We start from the raw sequence: 22,500 nt of genomic DNA on the forward strand, positions 1-22,500 counted from the left end.
TTTTGTGACATATTATATGAATGTCTAATCTGTCATTTGATGCCTTTTGGAGATTTTCCCATCTTTTCTTGACTTCCTTAGGCACATTAATACAAATTCTTACCTGGGCTGCCCAAACTTTTGAGCCCCACGGTATGTGTTTCAATAGTTCAACTTTCTGTTCTTTGTTATTGCCTTTTCCCTTGTTTTGTTATGTGCCAGGGTTTATTGAGAGGGTTTTCTCTTGTCGTCTTTGATAATTTGGGTGAGTCTGGGTCAGGGACTGTTGCTGTTGTGCACCCGCATAGCCCTTGGAGACATTGTATATGATATTGGGTCCGTACAAATAAACTTGACTTGACTTGTTGGCAACTACATCATAGTTACGAGGCCTGTTTGTATTTGAATCACAGCGGTTCTCTCTGTATGCTGTCTGTCAACCGGTGTTGTCATTTGCTTAGATTTGTTCCCCTTTCTGCTTACCAGAAAGGTCACCTGGCATTTACCATGAGGTTTAAATCGCCATGTAAGCTGGAGAACACGCAAAATGGCTTTTACGGTAATAGAATTTTGGGGGCCTTAATTTTTGCCAGCTGTGTGCTGTTTTGGCTTTGGTATTGACAGAAATGTTGACGGACCACAGGTCTATCCGTGAGGAACCCCTCAGAAGGGTAGAACCATTAATGCTGCTTCTGGGTGGTTTTTGATATCATATTCTAGAGTTAATGGATTTCATTTTGAGTATAATTACCTAATTCTAGATTGGTACGCAGAAGTTAAAAGCTACCACCTTGGAGGCAGTAGATGATTGAAGGTCCTCAGTAGGAATTAGCAAACTTCCACAGACATAGCAATACATCTGTGCCAACAGCTTGTAAAAACACTTCCAGTTTAGCAGTTGAGTCATACCATCATTTTGCATGTGTGAACAATCCACATGCGATTCATCACCCCTTGTCATTTCCTCACCCCAGTCACTACTCCCTCAAATGCATACACACACTTTACCCCTCTTTCTCATCTTGCCTCTTGTGTGATACTGAATGAAAGCAGGTATCATCTTTCTACTCTCTCAAATGTAAGATTGTAGTAAGCAGGAGGGTCAAGGTGTTCATAAAGGAAATACTGTATGTTAAAGTAAACCAGGGCTTCACCAAATTCGGGTATAACTTTTGAGGCAGTGAGAGATAAACAAATACAAATATTTATTAGTAAGTCCAGTTTTAGCGTATTGTCTTTGTACTAGATTGTAAGAACATGTGCTTCTGATTAATAAACTGTTGTTATGAAGCATGTGTTGCTGGAATTTCCTCTTTCTCCACTTTGAATCAAGCAGCAGCTTGATTAGGAGAGATATAGAGTGAGACCACTGCCATATGTTCTAAGCTCAAAGCCAAGTTTGAAAGATTAACAAGTAGTTTAGTTCAAATGTTGACAACTAATTTCTCAATATTTTGTGTTCAAGGTTCTACATTTGTAAGATCTCACAAAAAAATCTGTTTTCCTGTTTGACCACTTTGTCTTGAGAAACAAAATGCTCGTAAATAATGTTTGCTTACAGTATTCATGCCTTTCACCACTCTCAAGGGACCAGTACTGTCTGCCAGTGGTCTCATGTAGGATCACTTTGCAACTTCAGGTGGTGTCACCTTGTATTTAATGCCTCTTAAATCAGTAGGGAGATTTCTTAAATTTCACTTAGAAATTGCTGTTTTTTGCATGTATTACATGCAAAAAAAATGACAATTACATTTTGTATAATTCCTTGTAAAACAACTGTCTTGTTTGCTTTTATGTTAGTTTAGAATGTTTCAGTATCACATTCTCATTACTTACAATAGTTTGCTTTTTGCAAACTGACATTTGCACTTAGAAAAGGACTACATCAGTCCCTTCACTGTGTGCACATGATGGTACATTGTGTACCCCCACTAAGCCTGCGTACTGGTCTGATATTTATGTTATTGCATAACAGTTTATAGCTTTCAGATGGCTCTGTTTAAAGAGGGTTTGACCCATGGAATGTGTGGTAGAGTTTGCTAGGTAAGGGTATATGATTGTTATAAGAACTAAAACACACTGTGTTCTCCTGCTGAGTCCTTAAATTGATAATTATACAGTAAGCCACTGGAGAGCCACCGAAGACCAGACCAAAGGAATTTGTCTTTTGTTTAGTCTTCCAGCACTTCCTTGTGCTGAAAGTGACATAAGTGGTCTATTCACACTGTACATGCAATGTCCAACTATGACACTTTGCCTCATGTAGCTAAGCTAAGCCCATGATGCTCCTCTGTATTTATGCATGTGGGAGACATAACATCTTTGTATCTCTGTTAGTAAACATGGATATTGTCAACAAAACCGAAATCGCAAGTGAGAAGGCAGAATCGCGACACACCATTTCCAACTTCCAGAGTTATCCTTCCAGTCCGGTAACGCTAACGCTAACTGAGGTATAACGCTACAAATGGCCGCTGTTCTGACTCTGGTCTGAGCCTGTTTCCCGACGGTTCAGTAAACTGCCGTTAGTGTCCTTAGCACTGGAGTTAAGTGCTAACTGGGATGGCTGCTATATGGCTGGCGATGTGTCCCCTGCCCAGGGCTGTTGTCAGCCCTCATTCCAACTGAAGCCTTGCAGCGCTGGGAGACTGAGACAGACAGACAGACAGGGGTGTGCTAGCTAGCTAAATTACCATTAGATTAGTTGTCTATCTGTACAATTAACGTTTCTGATAAATTTGTGTTAGCCCAGAGTTGTTAACCGTTGTCAAAACAATCATACTAAAAATAAATGAGGGTGATGAATGATGTCGTAATCTTATGTTACCCACCAAGAATTACATTAGCATTAGCTAGCTACTTGTCAATAAGCACCTTTACTGTAGACACAAGGCACTTTTCCTCTTTGTTTTCCCTACAGGTTGGGAGCAGAATTGTCCATTACTGTTACCATTACCATTATTCATATGTTTCATTCCAACGAGTTAATGAACCCCTAAAACAATTTTGGAAACATTATTTTAAGGTACAAAAGAATTTTTAGTGTTGGATTGATCCAATGAAATCCTTTAATATTAATAAATAAGGTATCTGTTGTACAACTGTGTTGAAAAGTGGGATTTAATCAATGACAAAACAATGCCATGTGGCAGAAAAAAGTTGGTAAAAAAAGAATCAAGGTTTGAAATCGAATTGTGGGTCAAAAATCTTGATACAAGCCAAACCCTGGGTTTGGTGTATTGTTACAACACTAATATTGTCATGACAAGTTTGGTTTGGACCCAAACTGATAACAAATAGTGTTGTAAATATAAACACTATGATCAACACATTTTATAATGGCATAAGTGCTTTGTGTTCCTAGATTCTTGACCACTGGGGGATATTTTTGAAAGATGAAATTAAAGACTCAGTAATTATTATTATTATTATTATTATTATTATTACTATTATTATTCTTACATCTTTGTCACATCCATGGTCATCATTTATGGGTAGGGTTAAATAAATACAATTTTTGCTAAACAATGTTTTAACTGTAGTCACAACAAAACATATTTGCTTGTGTTGTTGTCGTAGTGTAAGTCAGGCTGTCTAAATTTATTGTAAGACAAATGTATACACCTATCTAGCAACCTATCTAGTTTTTGCTTTTCGTTGTGTTTCATCAAAACACTGAAACTTTCCACATGCCTCTTTCACCTATCACCCGTGTAATTATGCAATGCTCAGGTAGAGGTCCAATCAGGTTTTGTTAATAGACATGCCACATGTAAAGAAATGTAAAGATGTCTGAATACAGTTTCACCTTGAGCTGGCCATACAGGCAGAATGCGTCGATTTTTTTCTACCCTTCTGTCCTTTTTCCTCCTGTTTTTGTTCTTGTTGTCTAAAGTCCTCTTGGAGACGTGTACACTGTTCTGTCAACATATGTGTTTATTTACTAGTCTACAGGCTACATTTTTAATTGGCTTGTAGAAAATAAACTTGTGACCCAGCAATGAAAAGTTATAGTCATTGGTATATAGCTCTATGCTACACAAGTATGAGTCTGTGTGCCATTTGTGTTTTGCAAATCTGATTATTTATAATCACATACATCAACTCAATGCTACTAAAACACAAGTCGTTGCTCCTGACCTGTACAGTAGTCACGCATCAGCTCCTTGATTTATTCTGATTATTAAAACATCCATTGAAATCATTATTTCTCTCCATGACCACATCTAAAATCATAGAACATAAGAGAACACACTGTCCTTTTTCCATTTCTCTCTCATTGTTTCTCTTTCTCTCTTGACCTAGTTTGTCTTTATTGTGTACCTTTTTCTACTCTACTCTGTATTTGGAGTGGTCTTTTTATACCTTTATTCTTATCAAGTGGCAGAAATCTGGCTTTCAATTGACATTCCTCTCAAAGTTGTTTACAATAAAATGTGGGGGGATAGACTAGAAAGGCAGAACAAATGAAGGCCAAATCAGGTCAACAGTCATTTTTAAATTGAACATTACCAATTATTTCTGAGAGAGATTGAGTGGTCTGCTAAGGACAATTTAATGTTCAACCAAATTATTTTTTAAAAGTTATTAGGATAGTGAACATAACACAAAACCGCTGAATTCTGAATCAGTTCAGTTGGCACTAAGTGACAAATAAAGTTGATCTAAATAAAAACACTGAGCCAGGTTGCCCATGCACCAAGCTCTAAGATACTGATTCAAGAAATTGTATCCGTTTTCAGTTTAGTGGAGCCATATTGAGTGTCAGGAACATCCAGACAAATAAAATATGTATGTGTGCAGCTCTTGGACAATAACATTTGATGGGAAACACTGAATCTAATATCAGCTTTGAAATAAATCTAGACTTCACCTTCAATTCAGCTAATTTTATTTAATTAGTTTGTTAATAGGCTATGTTCTAATATTGTCCTCATTTTTACTGAAATTGGACATAATATAAAACATCTGTCTTCTTCATGTCCTGTTGACAAACCAAAATGACCTCTCTGTTTGGGAAGTGGAACTGTAAAGCACAAACATACTCCATGAGGGAATGCTCCCAACATTTTGAGAAAAACACTAAATCTGTTTATTAAAACATACTGATATTGATATTGATAACTTCTTTTGCAGTTGTAAGCAGGTTCCAACAACAAAATAATGTTTTAAAAAGGTAAGAATTTTGAAAGAGCAACCCTGTAACAGTGCAGGAATGTGTTTGGGGGAAACCTCCTATACACAGACCGCTTTCTGTAAAAAGGTCAAATCATTCATTCGTGCAGTTCTTTTTCCTCTCTTCTGCAACCTTTTCTTACCATCCCCTTGTGCCCTACCAGTCAGACTTACTCTCTGGGTTTATAAGTTGGCCCATGTATCATAAGCTAAAACTAAGCTGCCCTTTACCTCTTGTAGAAATAGTTGGAAATCCAACCATTTGAGAGCTTTTAAACTATTTTGACAGCTCCCTCTTTTTTCCATCACCCCCATGAGTACTGGAAACTGGCATAGTGTATATGTGTGTATCCAAAGGAACAAGTGTGCGTCGCTCGCCTTTCCCGTAAGCTGACATGAAAGATATTTCACAACTTGTGAAGTAGTGTTTTGTGAGACGCCAGGGTGCTCAGAGAGATATCATTGTAACAGTACCATGTGCCCATTAAATAAAGAAATCCTGTTTTCTTACAGTTCTGTAATGTAGTGTGTATGGTCTGCTGCCAGTAAAAAGTCATATTTAATTTAGCCTCAGGCTTGGTGCTGGTGAAATGGCTCCCTCCGGACCCCAGAGGTGAAACTAACAACATCAGAGTCAAATGGCACAATCTTTGAAAAGGAAAGAGCTTTCCTTAATGCAGAAATTCATTCATGACTAACTTCATGTTGTGCACCATTGTTTTTCCTTTGTTGAAACATGTGGTGGAACCAAAACATGTGGTGTTGTTTTGTTTAACTAAGAACAATAGATGAAAGATAATGCTGAAAGATAAGTTTGGCTTTTTTTCCTCATTTTTTGGCAAAAAGTATGACAGATGGTAAAACAGTACAAAAAACAATGTCAAAGTGCCCTTTTTGTAAGATTTTTTAAGGGTTTCTCTCTTTCTTAATTTCATTCTTTCTTTCTTTTTTACTTCAATTTCATCTCTCTACTAGGTGAAGTTCTGAGCATGGTGGATGATCTGTTTGCTGGTTTGGGTTCATCCTGTGTTGTTGCCGGGAAGAGAGCTGGAGACCATCCTCACTCTATGCTGTACTCGGTGGTCTTTAAGTGCCTGGAACCCGACAGTCTTTACAAGTAAGTCTGCTGATGCCTTTTGCCAAGTTTTCCAAGTCAGTTGAATAACAGATTTATTATGCGTTCACTGTATGAATAAACATGAGTCATAAATAGTGTTGTGTTGTAGTTAATGCAGACATACTGTAGCTTTAAGGTTCTTGCACATGTCTGAAGTATGGAAAGTGGGGGGTTGTGGGACCCTGTGAGCTGTGCTGTGTTGCTGGGTCTACCAAGGTATGTTGTTACCAAGTAAGGGGCTAGACTAAGACTTCCAATTGTCTATATAGTCAACATTTACAAAAAACAGCATCCTCATCCTGAGTAGGGAAACCAGGGCCTCATCCTGGAGCCAGGACACTTTTCAGGTGAATGCTTCACAGAACTAGAATGACATGCCTGGATAGGGGTCGGACTACCTCTTTTTCCAGAGTTGCCTGAAATCCATAATAAACTTTGTAGTTATATCAAAGCCAACATTTTTTTAAGGCAGCTGTTTGTAGGTGTAGCCAAAGGCCATCATGGCATGCAGCAACCGGAGATCCTGTTGATGGACATCTGCGGTAAGGACAACTGTCAAACCAAAAAAGAAGAGTACTAGACTTGGTTAGCTCAGGGGACTCCTTACTCAGTGGTCAGATTCCAAAAAGCCTAAACTAGTGCAGCTTTTGTGGCTTCTCGAGCAAATGTATGGAAGGAGTTTTGCGAGGCCCTTGAGAGGGACTTTGGTTTGGCTTCATCAAGGTTATGGCAAACCATGACACAATTTAGGAAGCCGATCCAGGGCCTCACCAAGGCAGTTTTAAGCAGAGAAGAACTGCTGACCTTGACTTTGAGGAACTCCTGACCCCAACTGACACCCCTGCTGTCAGTGCCTTTGTTGCAAGATGCCAGGGGTGGTGGAAATTTTCCTTGAAATTCTAAAGGCTCTTGATATGTTTTGGCAGTCATGGTTAATACACCTCATACATTAGTGTCATATGGAGGTTTAAGAACGTGTCTCAGAACTGGCAGAAGAAGGTGGGGGTTCCCATTTTTGATCAACTTGTGTGTTCCAATTTTGCTTTTTCTAAACATTTTGTATTATTACAACTAGAAAGTAATCAGAGAGTGCATTACTTCACCAAGGCTGCACAATCCTGTCCCGACTCACCTACAGTATTGTGTGACATTGCTCTTGGTTCTCGGCTTGCAATTTATTGCAACCCAATTGACCTAATTGTTTTTCTGACCACATTTTTATGAGTTCAGTGTTTCCCATTACCATATAAAGACCTTTCATTAAACATTATGTTGTGGCTATGTCTGCATCTTTCCCAAAGAAGAATGACTGGGCAATATCAGCAATACCACATCCTCCCTTGGGTGATGACAATTCCCACTGCAAGTGTTATTTTGTTTCAGGGGGTGAATTGTGTTACCTACAACAGCTGGATTGAGTTAACCAGGGAATTATACTTAGTCTTAACGTGGTGGAAGTGGTTGAGGCTTCCAATCTTTTATGTTCTCTTTGGTCAGAGCAGAACACTGTTTTAGTCAATACAGAAGGATCTCTGTTAAGAGACAGTATTTGTTAAACTCAAAGAACAAATTGATCACTCTTTGTAGATTTTAGGGGGCATTTAACTAACAGATAGACCTTGCCTTTAAATGCTATCATAGCTATCACTCTAACACATCAGGGACTCAAACTTTGACAGTGTGTGACATGGGAAGCCAAGTCTATTTGCTGATTGTCATTTGTTAGTGAATGGGATTACTCCATCTGCCATTAGTGTTGGTCTTATGAATAAGACATCATGTCATTTTTAAATTAACTGCATGGTGATGTGGTGATGTACTGGACTGCATTACATTAAAATCTGTTTCTTATATTTAGTTCATATCATTTGCATACATGAATAAACAAGAAGCACAACACAACATAGTGCATTTCAATGAAATAACACCATAAACTGCAACCTCTACATGATCATAGTGCTGACCCAGCGTGTATCTGACACTACGTTAACAACAATTAAAAGAATATCCATCCATCTTCATCCGCTTTATCCGGTATCGGGTCGCGGGGGCAGCAGCTCCAGTAGGGGACCCCAAACTTCCCTTTCCCGAGCCACATCAACCAGCTCCGACTGGGGGATCCCGAGGCGTTCCCAGGCCAGGTTGGAGATAAATAATAATAAATTAAAAGAATATATTTTAATTAATTGCTGGACTGTTTCATAGGATTGCACTGCACTGATCAGGGGCTTAGATTTTTCTGATCAATCAGTTTACAGAAAACTATTTAAAGGCACATTTCAGAATATAAATATATTTTGCTTCACATTGAGGCAGACAAGTTTTTTTTCTTTTTCATCCCACTGGGTATTGTTGTGATTTGCATTTCCCATGAGCACCACTTGCCTTGTACATCTTGAAACAAAGTTGCTAGAGCAGCAATAATGACTGAACCAGGCAGGACCCAGATGTTGTTGTGGCTGTCATTGGACACATGAACTGTGTTCTCAGGTTTTGACTTTTCTCAGGTTTTGTTTAGTGTCTTCTTATAACGCGCTTGCTATTTGGTGGCCTTGGTTTGTTCTGGGAACCTTAATATTGCTCCTCTAAAATAAGCAGCCAGGATTTAAAGCTATAGAAAACCTGATCTAGAATTATGTTTTCCCCCATCTATATGTAGCTATATGTGCTGTACTAGGCAAAGTTACAAAAACTTGAAAGTTGCAACAGTTTAATACGCCCATGCTGTATGATTGAGCCAGAGGAGCTTTAATAACCTCAGATGACAGCAAAGTACCCTCACCATATTTACTCTAACAAGTGACCTACAGGAAAGTTTATTTAGTTGGTGTCAAACACTAACAGAGCAGCAAAACTACATTACATGCTAAACAAGGCCTTTATATTGCTGTATGTTTGTGTGGGTGTGTATGTGTATTTACACCAGAGCAAAGGTGATTGATGGATTAATGTAGCACTGCCAATAAGCTATTTAACAGTAATGTCTCCTTGACACATAACAGTAAAATATGTGCCATGTGGTTTTATAAATCAATCTAACATTAACAATAAAGTGTGTGGTCACAAACTAATGAGATTGTCAATTTCAAATAAAAAGAAGCACCCAAGAAAGAGCAGAGATCACAACTGTTCATAAGCATTTAAACAAGGAAATTAATATGGTAAAATATACCAAAAAAGAGCCAGGAAGCAGTGAACGTCATTGATGACATTTCTAGAAGCTGATGGCAATGCCAACTATACAATTACCATCTATTTAGTTAAAAGAAAATCATGATTTTGAGTTTCCTACATGTTTAACACTGGATGAAGAATAGTGGAGAAATAAATATTATTTTAATCTGTAGAAGTCACCACATACAAAAACCTGCAACAGGAGCCAAAATTCAAACTTTGTAACAGTCTTATCTTGGTTTCGGCAGTCTCCACAGTGTTGTTTTTCTCTGATAAGAGAAGAATCTACGTCGGAATTACGTCTGAGGGCCCATCTGCTCGCAGCCAACTCTGCTTGTCTAAATCACGAGCATGATAAGACCTCTACTGGTATTGGCTTTACACTTGATCATTACCAAGGCTGCTATGGCCCTAACCTTCCCCTGCAAACTAAAATGCTCTTTGCTTTGTGAAAAGTTACACACCTCATTTCAGAAATGAATACTAATATACATGATTCAATGTAACAGCGTTTTGTGTTAGACTTAAGTCTAAATCAACTGTTAGAATTCTCCAGAGATCATCAGGCTGCATGACAATACTTGTTGGACTATCAGACTTTCAGCACCATTCATTAACCACACACTTTTATGTTAGTGGTGACTTTGTGCATCCAGACAGGTAAGTGAGTTAATCAAGTTGGTGTCTTCATGGATGTAGAGTAGCTGATTAGCTGATAGACAGCAGACAATGACAAATACATACAGAAAAGTACAGCAATGATAACAAAAAACAAGAGATACACAAGAGAAAGTAATAATAATACATTTTATTTAAAGACGCCTTTCTTGGCACTCAAGGACGCCGCACATGGAATTCATAAATTAAGAACAGCAAAACAAATACTATACAGCAAAACAAATACTATACAACAGCAAAACAAATACTATACAACAGCAAAACAAATACTATACAGCAAAACAAAACAAATACTATTCAACAGCAAAACAAATACTATACAGCAAAACAACAGAAAAGGCAGAGCAATAGACATTTAGGTGGAATAGGCAGTTTTAAACAGATGTGTTTTTAGTTGAGACTTGAAATGGGGGAATGAATCAGTGTTTCTGAGTTAGGGTGGTAGTGAGTTCCAGAGACGGGGAGCAGAGCGGCTGAATGCTCCGCCCCCCATGGTGGTGAAACGGGCAGAGGGGACAGAGAGGTTTATGGAGGAAGAGGATCTGAGGGGCCGGGAGGGAGTGGGACGCTGGAGGAGATCAGACAAATATGGGGGGGCGAGGTTGTGGATGGCCTTGAATGCTAATAGAAGGATTTTGAATTTGATACGGAACTGGACCGGGAGCCAGTGGAGCTGTTGGAGGACAGGAGTGATGTGGTGGATAGAGGGGGTTCGAGTAATGATGCGGGCAGCTGAAGTAGTGAGAAGAAGTCAGAAACTGGGAGACCGCTAGTAACAAGCCAATTTACATTTAGTTCAAAAAGACAATAGTTGCTGTAATAAAAACTGCTGTTTTATAGATGATCTTTAGATTGATCTTGTGCTCCTTGACAGGCCCTGAATTGTCTCAGTCCTAGCTGCCCTGCATCTTCCTGATTACTCCACGGCTGCTTCTAATTGGTGTAGACTATTTAAAGCAGTGTCTCCAGACAAACAGTTTGTCGGAATTCTTTTGTCATCCTTTATTTGGTTTTGCAAGCCTTACTTCTGGCTATGTTTTTTTTGTTTTGTTTTTTTCCTTTGTGTTATTGGTGAGCCAGCAGTCTTTTGCCAGTTAAGAACCATTTCCTGCTTGTTTTATTTTGTATGGCTTGGCTTAAGCCAATGTCAATCAGTCTTAAGCCAAAACATGCATCAGTCTTCCTCAGCATTGAACCAGCAAACTATTTTCCTCATTTTAAATCGCAGGACATGATGTATATGTGTGCATTTATGCAGTAACTATCTTTTTTAAAAGGATGGCTCAGGTGGTAGTTACTCAGCAAATCCTCATGCCAAATTAATTGAATCGATTTTGAGTTTCTGGTTCTTGAGCAGAACCAAATCAGGAATGTTGTGATTACATTACATGTCTCAACAGCTAACTAGGGGACCAGGCTTCCTGGTAATGACTGTTAGCCCAGTTACTGTAGTGACTATTAGGCAACTACATTTACTTTGTTGTGGTTGGAGAAAGATTGTGGTCATGGCAAATTAATTATGGTTAAGGATCAGTTCAGTTTATATGCCCCATTGGTTTGACATATTATACTAGTTGAGGTGATGGAACTTTGTTTGTGCGGCTCCATAAATTGAAAGATTTCATTTGACAATTGACCAAAGCTGTACCAACGTGTATGATATACCTGTTGATTGTTAGATGTTTTTTAATTTTTTTTACATATTTAAGAAGTAAACAGTGACAATTACAAACAATAAACTGAAACGAGAACGCGTCCCAGGGCCAACAAAAACATAGTAATATATAAAAACATTTTTACAAATTATAATTAAACAGAGGAAAGACGGTAAGGAGGGAGACAAAACAACACACGCAGAAACAGACAAACACACAGACACAAGACAAGGGAACAAACACCTGCGCAATTTAGATCTCGCAGAGTCACCACCACGTGTCCAGAGTCTTCCCTGGGGTGCTATTTATCCGCGCCGTGGACAGGTCCAAATAGACCACATCCAGGTAGGAAAGGGTCCACGTGCTGATAGACAGGTCGTATGGCGTTTTCCAACGGTTCGCATTCATCCTCTTTGCAGCTGTAAGTCCAGCAAACACAGCACGTTTCTGAGTCTCAGAGAGCTGGAAGGCTGACAGGTCATTCAAAATCAAGACCTTAACAGTAACAGGCACAGTAACATTAAACAAGGTGGAGATTTTGGATGCAATACTGTTCCAGAACTGACCAACGGGAGAGCACTCCCAGAACATGTGAAGATAAGGGCCTTGTGCTTTAATTGGGCAGAAATTGCATAAAGGGCTGTTAATTATTTTCATGTGATGCATTTTCACGGGTGTGAGATATATCCAATGAATGAAATTTTGTGTTGGGAATCTGCTGATGGTCTGGATTGCGAGATACTTCTGGAATGTAAGACCAAACATCATGCCAGTCGAGATCGATACCCAGGCTTGGGCAATCCTGTGCCCAGACCCTCTCAATAGGAAGGGCAGACCGGCCAGATACCACCAAGAACTGATAAGGCCTAAATACCATACCACAGTTTTTAGGCTGCACAGTAAATAACTTCCAAATAGGATGAATGGGCAAAGGCCTCTTCCAAGGGACACCGTATGCCTTGGGTGCCGACCTTAACTGCAGGAAAAATAAAAAGGAGGAACGTGGTAGATTGAATGCGTTCTGCATGCGTTATCAGCCTCCCACCAATCAGGAGTGCCGTATTATTGAACAATGGGGAAAAAGTGTGCCAGTTACAAGCTACACAGCAGTATATTTCAGCTAATCTCAAAGTCTTGATAAAATGTGAGATAATGGGGCCAAAGCTTAGTTGGCACTGTTTGTTAGAAACATTGGCAAAAAGAACGTCATGGAGTGACCAAGGCTCTGTCATGGCATCTTCTAAGGTATGCAAACTGATGTATCTAGATTAAACCAGGTGAGGAGGGGCCTCAATACGAAGGACCAGAAATATTGTTTGAGGTTGGGAATTGAAAAAGGCCACCTTCCTCTTTCCTCCTCTGTAGAGTAGACATCTTAAGTCGCGGCCGCTTGCCTTTCCACATGAATTTAGATACTGCTGATTGTAATTTATTCCAATTGCCAGCAGGAGGGGAGAGAGGTAGCATAGAGCTCACAAAATGAAGCCTGGGTAAAACATTAATTTTAACAACTGAGATACGGGCTTGAATCAACATGGGGAGACTTATCCATTTTTCCATGTCTTTCAAAACGTTGATTAGGGCACAGAATAGTTATGCTTAATAATCTGGTTTAAGCAGGGAAATACCTCAATGCCTAAATATTTAACTGCTTAACAATGGGGAAGTTATCAGAGACGGTTAAGTTGCGAGCAGAGTCGTTTCAACTAAGTAGTGGGATTTTGACCAACATTTCTCTTTTTTAGTAAGCCCAGAGTGCTGGCTCGTTTATGATTCAGTGTACCACAATTTTAAACCAAAAATTAAAGATTACCCATTGTCAAAAAAGCTGCGTTGAAGTGAAAAGTATGTGAATATTGCTACTGCCTTTCACTTTGTTAAATCCAAACAATAGTGCATCCGAAGTTAAGTCCCTCATTACACAAAACATGTAAAACACAGAACAATAGACGAGACATTGATACAGAAGGAAGAGAAGGGGGGGAAATAGGTCTGTTTCAAGATTGGATACAGGGAAGCAAAAATGGAACACTAGCCCATAAATACCTGGTTGCAACAGCAACTGGTTCCACACTAAATTAAAATCAGAATAAACACATTTTATTAAGCTAGGTTGACATAGCACTCAGAAACACAGTCTCTGTAATCATATCAGACAACAGTGTGATAAAACCAAGACACATTAAAAGAATAAAACAAACCAACAGTCCATGTTCAGCAGTTGTTTCAGTCATGATCCTCCTCCACGGCGCCCTCTGTGAAAGAATCCGAAGCTCCCCCCCCCGCAGCAGCAGGAGGACGGGGCTAGATTGATAGATTTTGACAGAGATCTGTAAGCTTGCAGAACTTTAAACCAGCTAGTGGATTGAAAGACAAAAGGGAGCATCAGCAAAGAGGACTGAGCTAATATAAAGTGGTTGTATGAAGATGTTAGCTACACAATCTAAATAAAATAGTTTGAGATTGGTGGCCTATTCACTGTTGGTATTATTGGAAAGTAGCACAAAAAACAGTGTTTGCCTGAGAACACTAAGTGGGCAGATGTACAGTTTTTTTATAGAACAAAGGCATGTGCTCTGGAAACTGGAAACATATTTCACGTGTGGGCATTGTATTATTTCAATGTTATTAATAGCGTAACACGATAATCCAGTTGTGATTTTGTCAAATGCCGTCCAAAGTATTGTCAATTCTCTTGAAATATCTCAGTTTCCAGAAATATCTGGTGCATACATTTAAATCTGTTGAATGACTCTTAATGGGGTGTTGTCATCATTACATTCATTTGGACTATAAGTCATAAGATAAGCTGAAATGATTCTATGTGACTTTAAAGGATTTGTGGACTGGCTCTACTGATGTGTGTCCAAACGCTGATGTCATGGAAAAGGCATCCCCTACTGCCCTAGCTTCTCTCAGCATGCCAAAAATACTGCCCTAATTGATCCTCTCTCACTCTCACTTTCTCTCATTCCTCCTCTCTTGCTCGGACTGTCTCTGAGCTTTCTGTCTTGTCATCCCTTGTTCAGCCATCTCTCCACTGTCTCATTAAATTAGAGGGCAATGGTTACTTTAATGGCAACATTGTTAATTTACACAAACATTAATCTGCCATTTGTCCACTTCATTGTTTGCTGAGCTTTCAAAACTATGGCACAGAGACAAAACTGAGCCGCTTTGAGAAAAGCCATGTGCAGCTAGACAGCCTTGGAATAGATGCTAGAGACAAGGACTTAGAGGGAGTATGGTATGCTTTTTAGGACATCTTCAGCCATCAGAGTCAGGTCTCAGACAAAATTGTGTCAGGTGTCAGGTTAAACAGTGTCAGATCTCAGAAAAAACAGCCTCAAGTCTAAGGCGTCAGGCAAAACGGCATCAGGTCTCAGGAAACAGCCCCAGAGAAAACAGCCTTAGACCAAACAGCTTCAGACAAAACAACCTGACTCCGATTCTTCACTGGGCGCGTCAGTGCTCCGTTCTGGCTGCGTTCTGGTTTTGATCCGTCCTCCGCCGCTCACCCACACCGGGAGCGTCTTTCTTTGGTGTTGTAAAGGAGACATAAACGATATTGGGGAATTTGGTAAATTGACTGGATAGTTTTGCTGTTTAACTACCTGCTGTCTGAACGACTCGCGGTTTGTGTGAAAATGGACCTGCATCTTCATAGCAGTCAGACTCCGACCTCCAGGCTGTTGGGTCTGAGACTCTTTTGTCTGACTTTGCTGATCCATTTTTGCGACGCGACTGAAGTGTACAGTGGCAACAGCAAATCATAAAACACAACAGCAAATAGAAAAATGCAACAGCAAATCATCAAACACAAAGGCAAATAGGAAAACATTTCAATAAATCATAAAACACAACGGCAAATAGAAAAACACAACAGAAAATAGGAAAACACAACAGCAAATATGAAAACACTTCAACAAGTAATTAAACAAAACGGCATTAACTGCCTGTCTTTTGACAGAAAGATGAGGTGAAAAATACGGAATAGTGCCTATTTTGAACCAATTACCAATTTTGGCACTGAAGGAAGGGATGCGGTCTAGCAAGCTAGTGAGAGAGTACTCCAATTTCCTGAGGACGGACCCTTGTGATTGGAAAGATGGACAGTCCGTCTGTCCAATCACAAGGGTCCGTCCTCTGCTAGATGGGACCTACTTTTTCCGGTAGAAGTTAATGCTGTTGTGCTTGATGATTTGTTAAAGTGTTTTCGTATCGGCTGTTGTGTTTTCCTATTTGCTGTTGTGTTTTTCTATTTGCTGTTGTGTTTTCCTATTTGCCGTTTTGTTTTCCTATTTGCCATTGTACTTTCTGATTTGTTAAAGTGTTTTCTTTTTTGCTGTTGTATTTTCCTATTTGCCGTTTTGTTTTCCTATTCGCTGTTGTGCTTAATGATTTGTTGAAGTGTTTTCCTATTTGCTGTTGTGTTGCACTTCAGGGCCATCGTAGTAGTGTGGTGTCGCAACGTCATACATCCATGGTTGATGCTCCACATCCCTGACTTGCAGCTGATTGGACGAATGTGTCACGTGGATCTTGCTGCTTGAGAATTTTTAGCCACTGTCATGGCAGCTCGGACGGAGTACGATGTCATGTTTTACTGAAATAGTTCACTGAAACATATTTTGAAAACAATTTAAGCGAGAAATAGGCCATTCAATTGTTGAATCTGTCTTAATTTCAGATCAACAAAGGTCAGTTTGAAAGATTTTCGTTGACTTGTACAGGATAGTTAAGTGGCGTTCAATGGATTAATTTGCATAAAGATGGACATCAGCAAGCTTTTTGACGCGCAGCATTTGTTCAAATGCAGAAGCGACAGAAGCGTCACATGGACAAATGGATTACCACCGCAAGGCTGTGTCCTGAGTCCTGATGCCTTTTTGCCTGAGACCTGAGGCTGTTTTACTTGAGATCTGAAGCTATTTGACCTGATGCCTGACGCCTTTTCATCTGATGTCTGAGACCTGACTCTGATGGCTGAGGACGTCCTAAAATGTCCACCATAAGAAAGGGATAGACAGGGCTTAGCTATATTCAACAATGTAGATAAAAAAATAGAGAGACAAAGAAAACCATATCCCTGTGTGTGTGTGTGTGTGTGTGTGTGTGTGTGTGTGTGTGTGTGCGTGTGCGTGTGCGTGTGCGTGTGCGTGTGCGTGTGTTTGTGGGTGGGTGGCCAGGATAGTTGTGTGTGTCTTGCCAATTCTTTTAGGCCTACTTGATGTTTTGACATTCTCATGGCAGGCCAGACCGTGGCAGGTTCCCTTGTTCTCTCTGGATCTTTATCATCACTGAGTGCCTGTACTGAGCTCAGACAGCACTCTCTGTCCATCTAGCCCCCTTTTTCGCTACTATCTGTGTCTATGAATGAGATAGCAGTAAAGGACTAACAGTATAAAGGATCCCTGGCCGAGGTTCCTAACTGTGATCAAAAACTTGTAAAGTTTCTCATATTTCCTGTAAAATGTCAAATTTCCTTGCACAATGACCACGTTATCCCCCATTTACCCAAACAAAAAGCAGAACACCAAAGTTGACTCTCTGAGAGGCTTAATCTCCTGGCAGAAAAGGCTTGATTCCTGTACATAACAATCTTGTAATTGCTGTAGGGGCGGTAGAAAGGGGAACAGTACCTGTCATTGATGCCAACCATTTACACAACCACAAACGGCAATAAAAGGCTGGCAAGCTCACATCCTGGGTCCCAAACAAAACTTTCAACAAATTGCCTTGATAAAACTCCCGCCTCGTTGTCTTCCTCCTGCTGCCCTCCCTTTTCCTACCTCATTGTATCCATCTGCACGTTATGTGGCCACATAATTTAAACAGTGTGACTGTTACATTCCAGCATTGTTTTGCTGGGCAGAGGAGCCAGTGAGGCCTATGCGTCTTTTCTGAGGTTCTTGGGGAATACCGCATCCACCCTGTTGAATAGCAAGACCAGACAAACTATGTGAGCAATGTCCAAACAGGTCATGTTACAAACAAAACAATCATTTGACAGCATTGGGACAGCTCTCAAAAGAAATAACATGAAAAAACAGGCAATCGGGTTTAGGAAGAAAAGCAAGTTTTGTGAAAACAATAATATCCTAATGTCTTTATTTTCATGTATTTCTCAAAGTATTTAGCATTGGAATGCCATCTCAGTTGTTCATTGTGTCACACTGTGTTTTGTGGTTTCCTTGTTGTCATTGTGTTGTTTTTACAGTGGTAACTCTGTGGAAATACTGTTGAAAGCTTACAGTTTTTCATAACGAGTTACAAACATTTCTCAATACTAAATTCACTTTTCCAAACTTCCCCTGCAGTAAGAAAAATAGTGAACGTGATCTTTTTTATTTATACTTCACTCAAAAAACGACCTTCACCACAACTGCATTATTGCACATACTGTTAAATTCAACTTAAAGGTGCTCTAAGCGATGTCACATGTTTTTTAGGCTACACCATTTTTTGTCACATACAGCAAACATCTCACTATCCACTAGCTGCCTGTCCCCTGAACACACAATGGACTACAGATGGAAATTAGCCCTTGGGCTAAAATCTGGCTTTTTTACGCGTACTGTTTTACCCGGAAACAATAAATAAAAAAATTAAAAAAGAACACACTGAAAAAAATGCAGTCTCTGTAGACAGCCCAGGCTCCACAAATGGCAACAAAAACAAACTGCGCCAAACTGCACCACAAACCATAACAAACAGTGTTTCAGCCAAGTCACATGATTGGCTGGACAGAGATGGTGGCTTAAGGTGTATCTCCTGGCCCTACTTTGTCAAGTTTTATATGATTCCAACTTTGATATTTTACTACTTTGGGCACGTTCGAATTAGTTGAAGTAGAATAGCAAACAAGAAAAGAATCGAGCGCGGACTAAATTGATGGCGAATCAGAAAGGCTGCCTCGAACCACGTTTTGCTCGGATTCAACAGGTGGGGATTGACAAAGACAATAAGATAACTGCTATCCATGTCCAGCTAGAATTTCTGACTACAAGCCTTGGCTCTATTAGATCGGATGTGAACAACCTAAAACCTACCGTGGTAAGCAACCCAAGTATTCTTGACTGCCATGGACACGCTTTGCAGGAGATGGAGGTGAAGCTAGCAGATTTGGCAAACAGAAACCAGCACAAACGAGCCAGCACTCTGGGCTTACTAAGAAAGAGAATGTTAACATTTCATTATTACAGGAGACATATTTGCTGAGGTGGATACCGGCCGTTTAGCCAATAGATTCTATCACACAATTGTATCCTACGCAGCGAGCTCCAAAACATCATAGTGAAACAAATCAGTAGTCAAGAAAAAAATAAACAACATTTTGAAACAGAAGTCTGAATTTCTTATTCACAGAGCAAGACAGTGATATTACTTTCAGGGTGCTAGACCTAGCCACCTTCTCGCTAAGAAATTAAGATCCAGTGATTATTTTGAAAATAGTCCTGCTATTAAATCTTCAGATGGTAATGTGAGAACTGACCCTGCTGAAATATATAAATCCTTTCAGACATTTTATTCCAATCTGTATGAATCTGAGGTTACCTTGGATAAATCCCACTGTGACAGCTGGTTAAATCAGCTTGACTTGCCTCAATTATCAGCAGAGAAATCAGCTATCTTGGACAAATTGATTACTATTGAAGAACTGGGTTTGTCAGTACAGAATATGCAAAAAGGAAAATTACTGGGCTTTGATGAGATTCCCCTTGAATTCTATGCAACTTTTTGGGAACAGTTGGGCCCTTTCCTTCTTGACATGATTATCTATTGAATAGGGTGAATTCTCAAGGGATGTTAACACAACCTTAATTTCCTAACTCTTGAAAACGTATAAGGATCCTACAGTGTTCTAGCTATCAACCTCTGAGCCTACATAACGCTGGCGTAAAAATCTTTGCAAAGCTCCTAGCTCATCGTTTGGAGTCTCATATGGCAAAATTAGTGAACTCTGACCAAACAGGATTCATAAAAACAAGACTAGCAGTAGATAATGTTAGACGCCTTCTCCACATTGTTGATGCGGCAGAGGACAGTAAGACCCAAATGTCACTTCTCTCTCTTGATGCAATGAAAGCATTTGACAGACTAGAGTGGCCATTTTTATGGTCAGTCTTAGAGGTGATGGGCTTTGGTGGAACCTTCACTGGTATGATTAAAGCCTTGTATTTTAATCCCTCAGCCCGAGTCTTAACCGGGCTGCTCTCCTCCTTCTCTTTATTTCCATCCTCCCGCCAAGGTTGCCCTTTGAGTCCTGCACTATTTGTCATTTTTCTAGAGCTGCTGGCTCAAGCCATCCGCCAATCGATTATGGTGTCACCAGTACGCATTCGTATTACACAGCATCATCTGTCACTATTTGCGGACGATGTCTTGGTCTTTCTAGAAAATCCCTCTCAGTCTCTCACTCAACATCTGTCTTTATGCGAGGAGTATGGAAGCTTATCACACTTTAAAATTAACTAGCCAATGTCTGCACTACTTCATTTAAATGATTCTTCCCGCAATTCAACCATCTCTGCCAATCTCCCCATTGTTAAGCAGTTTAGATATTTAGGCATTGAGGTTTTCCATTGCTTAAACCAGATTGTTAAGCATTACTATTCTGTTGCTCTTAACAGCGTTTTGAAGGGTATGGAAATATGGATTGTCCATTGAAGCCCATATCTCAGTGGTTAAAATGCATGTTTTACCCAGGATTTTGTAAACTCTATGCTACCTCTCTCCCCTCCTGCAGGTTACTGGCGTAAATTAAAATCAGCAGTATCTAAATTTATCTGGAAAGGCAAGCGGCTGCGACTTAAGATGTCTACAAATGAGGAGAGAGGATGGTGGCCTTTCAGTTCCCAAGATTAAACATTATTTCTGGTCCTTTGTGTTTAGACCCCTCCTTACCTGGCCTAATCCGGATATGTCTTTTTGCTGGCATACCTTAGAAAGTGCTTGGTCACTACATGACGTTCTTTTTGCCAATGTTTGTAGCAAACAGTGCCAGCTATGCTTTGGCCCCATTATCTCTCATCTTATCAAAACTTGAGGATTAGCTGAAACATACTGCCATATAGCTTGTAACTTTCACACTCTTTCCCCATTGTTCAATAATACGGCACTCCTGATTGGTGGGAGGCCGTTAACAGCACCACAGTAGGAACAAATGGGAGTTCATTGTCTAAAAGACATTGTTGGCTAGGTGGGCTTGTTACCCTTCTCTGACTTACAAAATGCATTCAATGTACCATGCTCTTTTTTCTTTTACCTTCACTTAAGGTCGGCACTTAAGGCATATGGTGTTCCCTGGCAGAGGCCTTTGACCAGCCATCCTATTCGGAAGTTATTTACTGTGCAGCCTAAAAACTGTGGTATGGTATCGAGGTTTTATTAGTTCTTAGTGATATCTGCGTTTCCTATTAAGGGGATCTGGGTACGTGATTGCCCAGGCCTGAATGTTAATCTTGACTTGGCAATGTGAGACTACTAATAGCATTACCGATGGCTTTGTTCCATTCAAGTGTCAAGACAGTGTGACAAAGTTAGACAACATGCACAACACTATGACCCTGAAAAGCAGGTGAATTTTTTTTTTATATATGGAGAAAATGGTTAGCAATATGCGACAATTTATGTAGCAAGTTTGGCAAAACAAACATCACAGCTAATAGTATGACCTTTTTTATTTATGTAACTTTACTGTATGGATAAGGAGTGTATAATTCAGGGAATTCAGAGACCAGTAAAAGCTGCTATTGCATATTCCTTGGTGTGGTTTCTGTGGTTACCATGGTCACACAGAGAGCTTCAGCGGCGAGTTAAAAGTTCAACCATCATCAAGACAGTAATGGCAGATAGCTGTGTATGTTCATGGGAGCGGCAGCTGCCATCTCTGTGCATAAGGGGTACCAGTGGAACGGACTGGAAGGAACTGTGCATATAGGGTGTTTGGGGTAAAGGTGTGGACAATAAAGGCTAACTAGCTACTGAATCTCACTCTCTCTCTCTCCTTGCCACTGCAAGGATATTGATGGCTTAATCTTTGCCACCCTTGATCCTTTTTTGGGATGTAATATGACCAGTTACTCCTTGTACTTTTTCTTATTCAGAAGTACACAGACTGGCATTTTCTAAAGGACATGTAAAGGTCATTTGTTTTCTATTCTGAACAGTGTGGCCCTGCATTACTTGAGATGCATTACATTTTCTCAGTGTGTCTCATCTCCTATTGCAATGTCTTGAACTGTTTGCTGTGGTATCTTATCAGGGTACTGATTGGTCTTAAATTCTGTCATAGAACCCAAAAAAATCTGATGCTTGACATTTTCAGAGAGAGGAACTTTGTCCTTATGGAGGGCTTTGAGTCATGCCAGATGCCCCTCTCCTCCTATCTCCTCCACTGTGGTACTGGACTCATTTTCAGATATAATTAAATCCCACAATCCCTGGCACCTTATTTGCAACACATTTTCTGAAAAAGTATGTGATGTTAATGTATGGTTATGATAAAATATATCATAGAGCAAGACCACCATTACACATTAACCTGCAAACCTGTAAAAAGTACACCATTTAAAGGTTGTATCCGCATACTGTATGTCTGTGTCGGCATATCCAAAATTCCAATCTTTTGTGGAGTTATAGTTTTTTTTTGGTCAAGGGTATACTGGTAATGGCTTGCAAGCTGTTTTTCAAAGGATTTCTTGTTTGCTTCTGCCACTG

The 22,500-nt window shown here is 39.9% G+C and overlaps 1 protein-coding gene across 1 annotated transcript in view; it reads left to right on the forward strand.

Moving 5' to 3' along the window:
• Window positions 1–22,500, forward strand: part of astn2 (astrotactin 2) — a 285,511-nt gene that overhangs the window by 257,930 nt on the left and 5,081 nt on the right. The window contains exon 20 of the mRNA XM_032540394.1: window positions 6,130–6,271. Within this exon, the coding sequence (XP_032396285.1) occupies window positions 6,130–6,271 (142 nt within the window). The remainder of the gene's footprint in view (window positions 1–6,129; window positions 6,272–22,500) is intronic.

This window comes from Etheostoma spectabile, chromosome 16, assembly GCF_008692095.1.
Source record: "Etheostoma spectabile isolate EspeVRDwgs_2016 chromosome 16, UIUC_Espe_1.0, whole genome shotgun sequence".
Taxonomy (NCBI): Eukaryota; Metazoa; Chordata; class Actinopteri; order Perciformes; family Percidae; genus Etheostoma; species Etheostoma spectabile.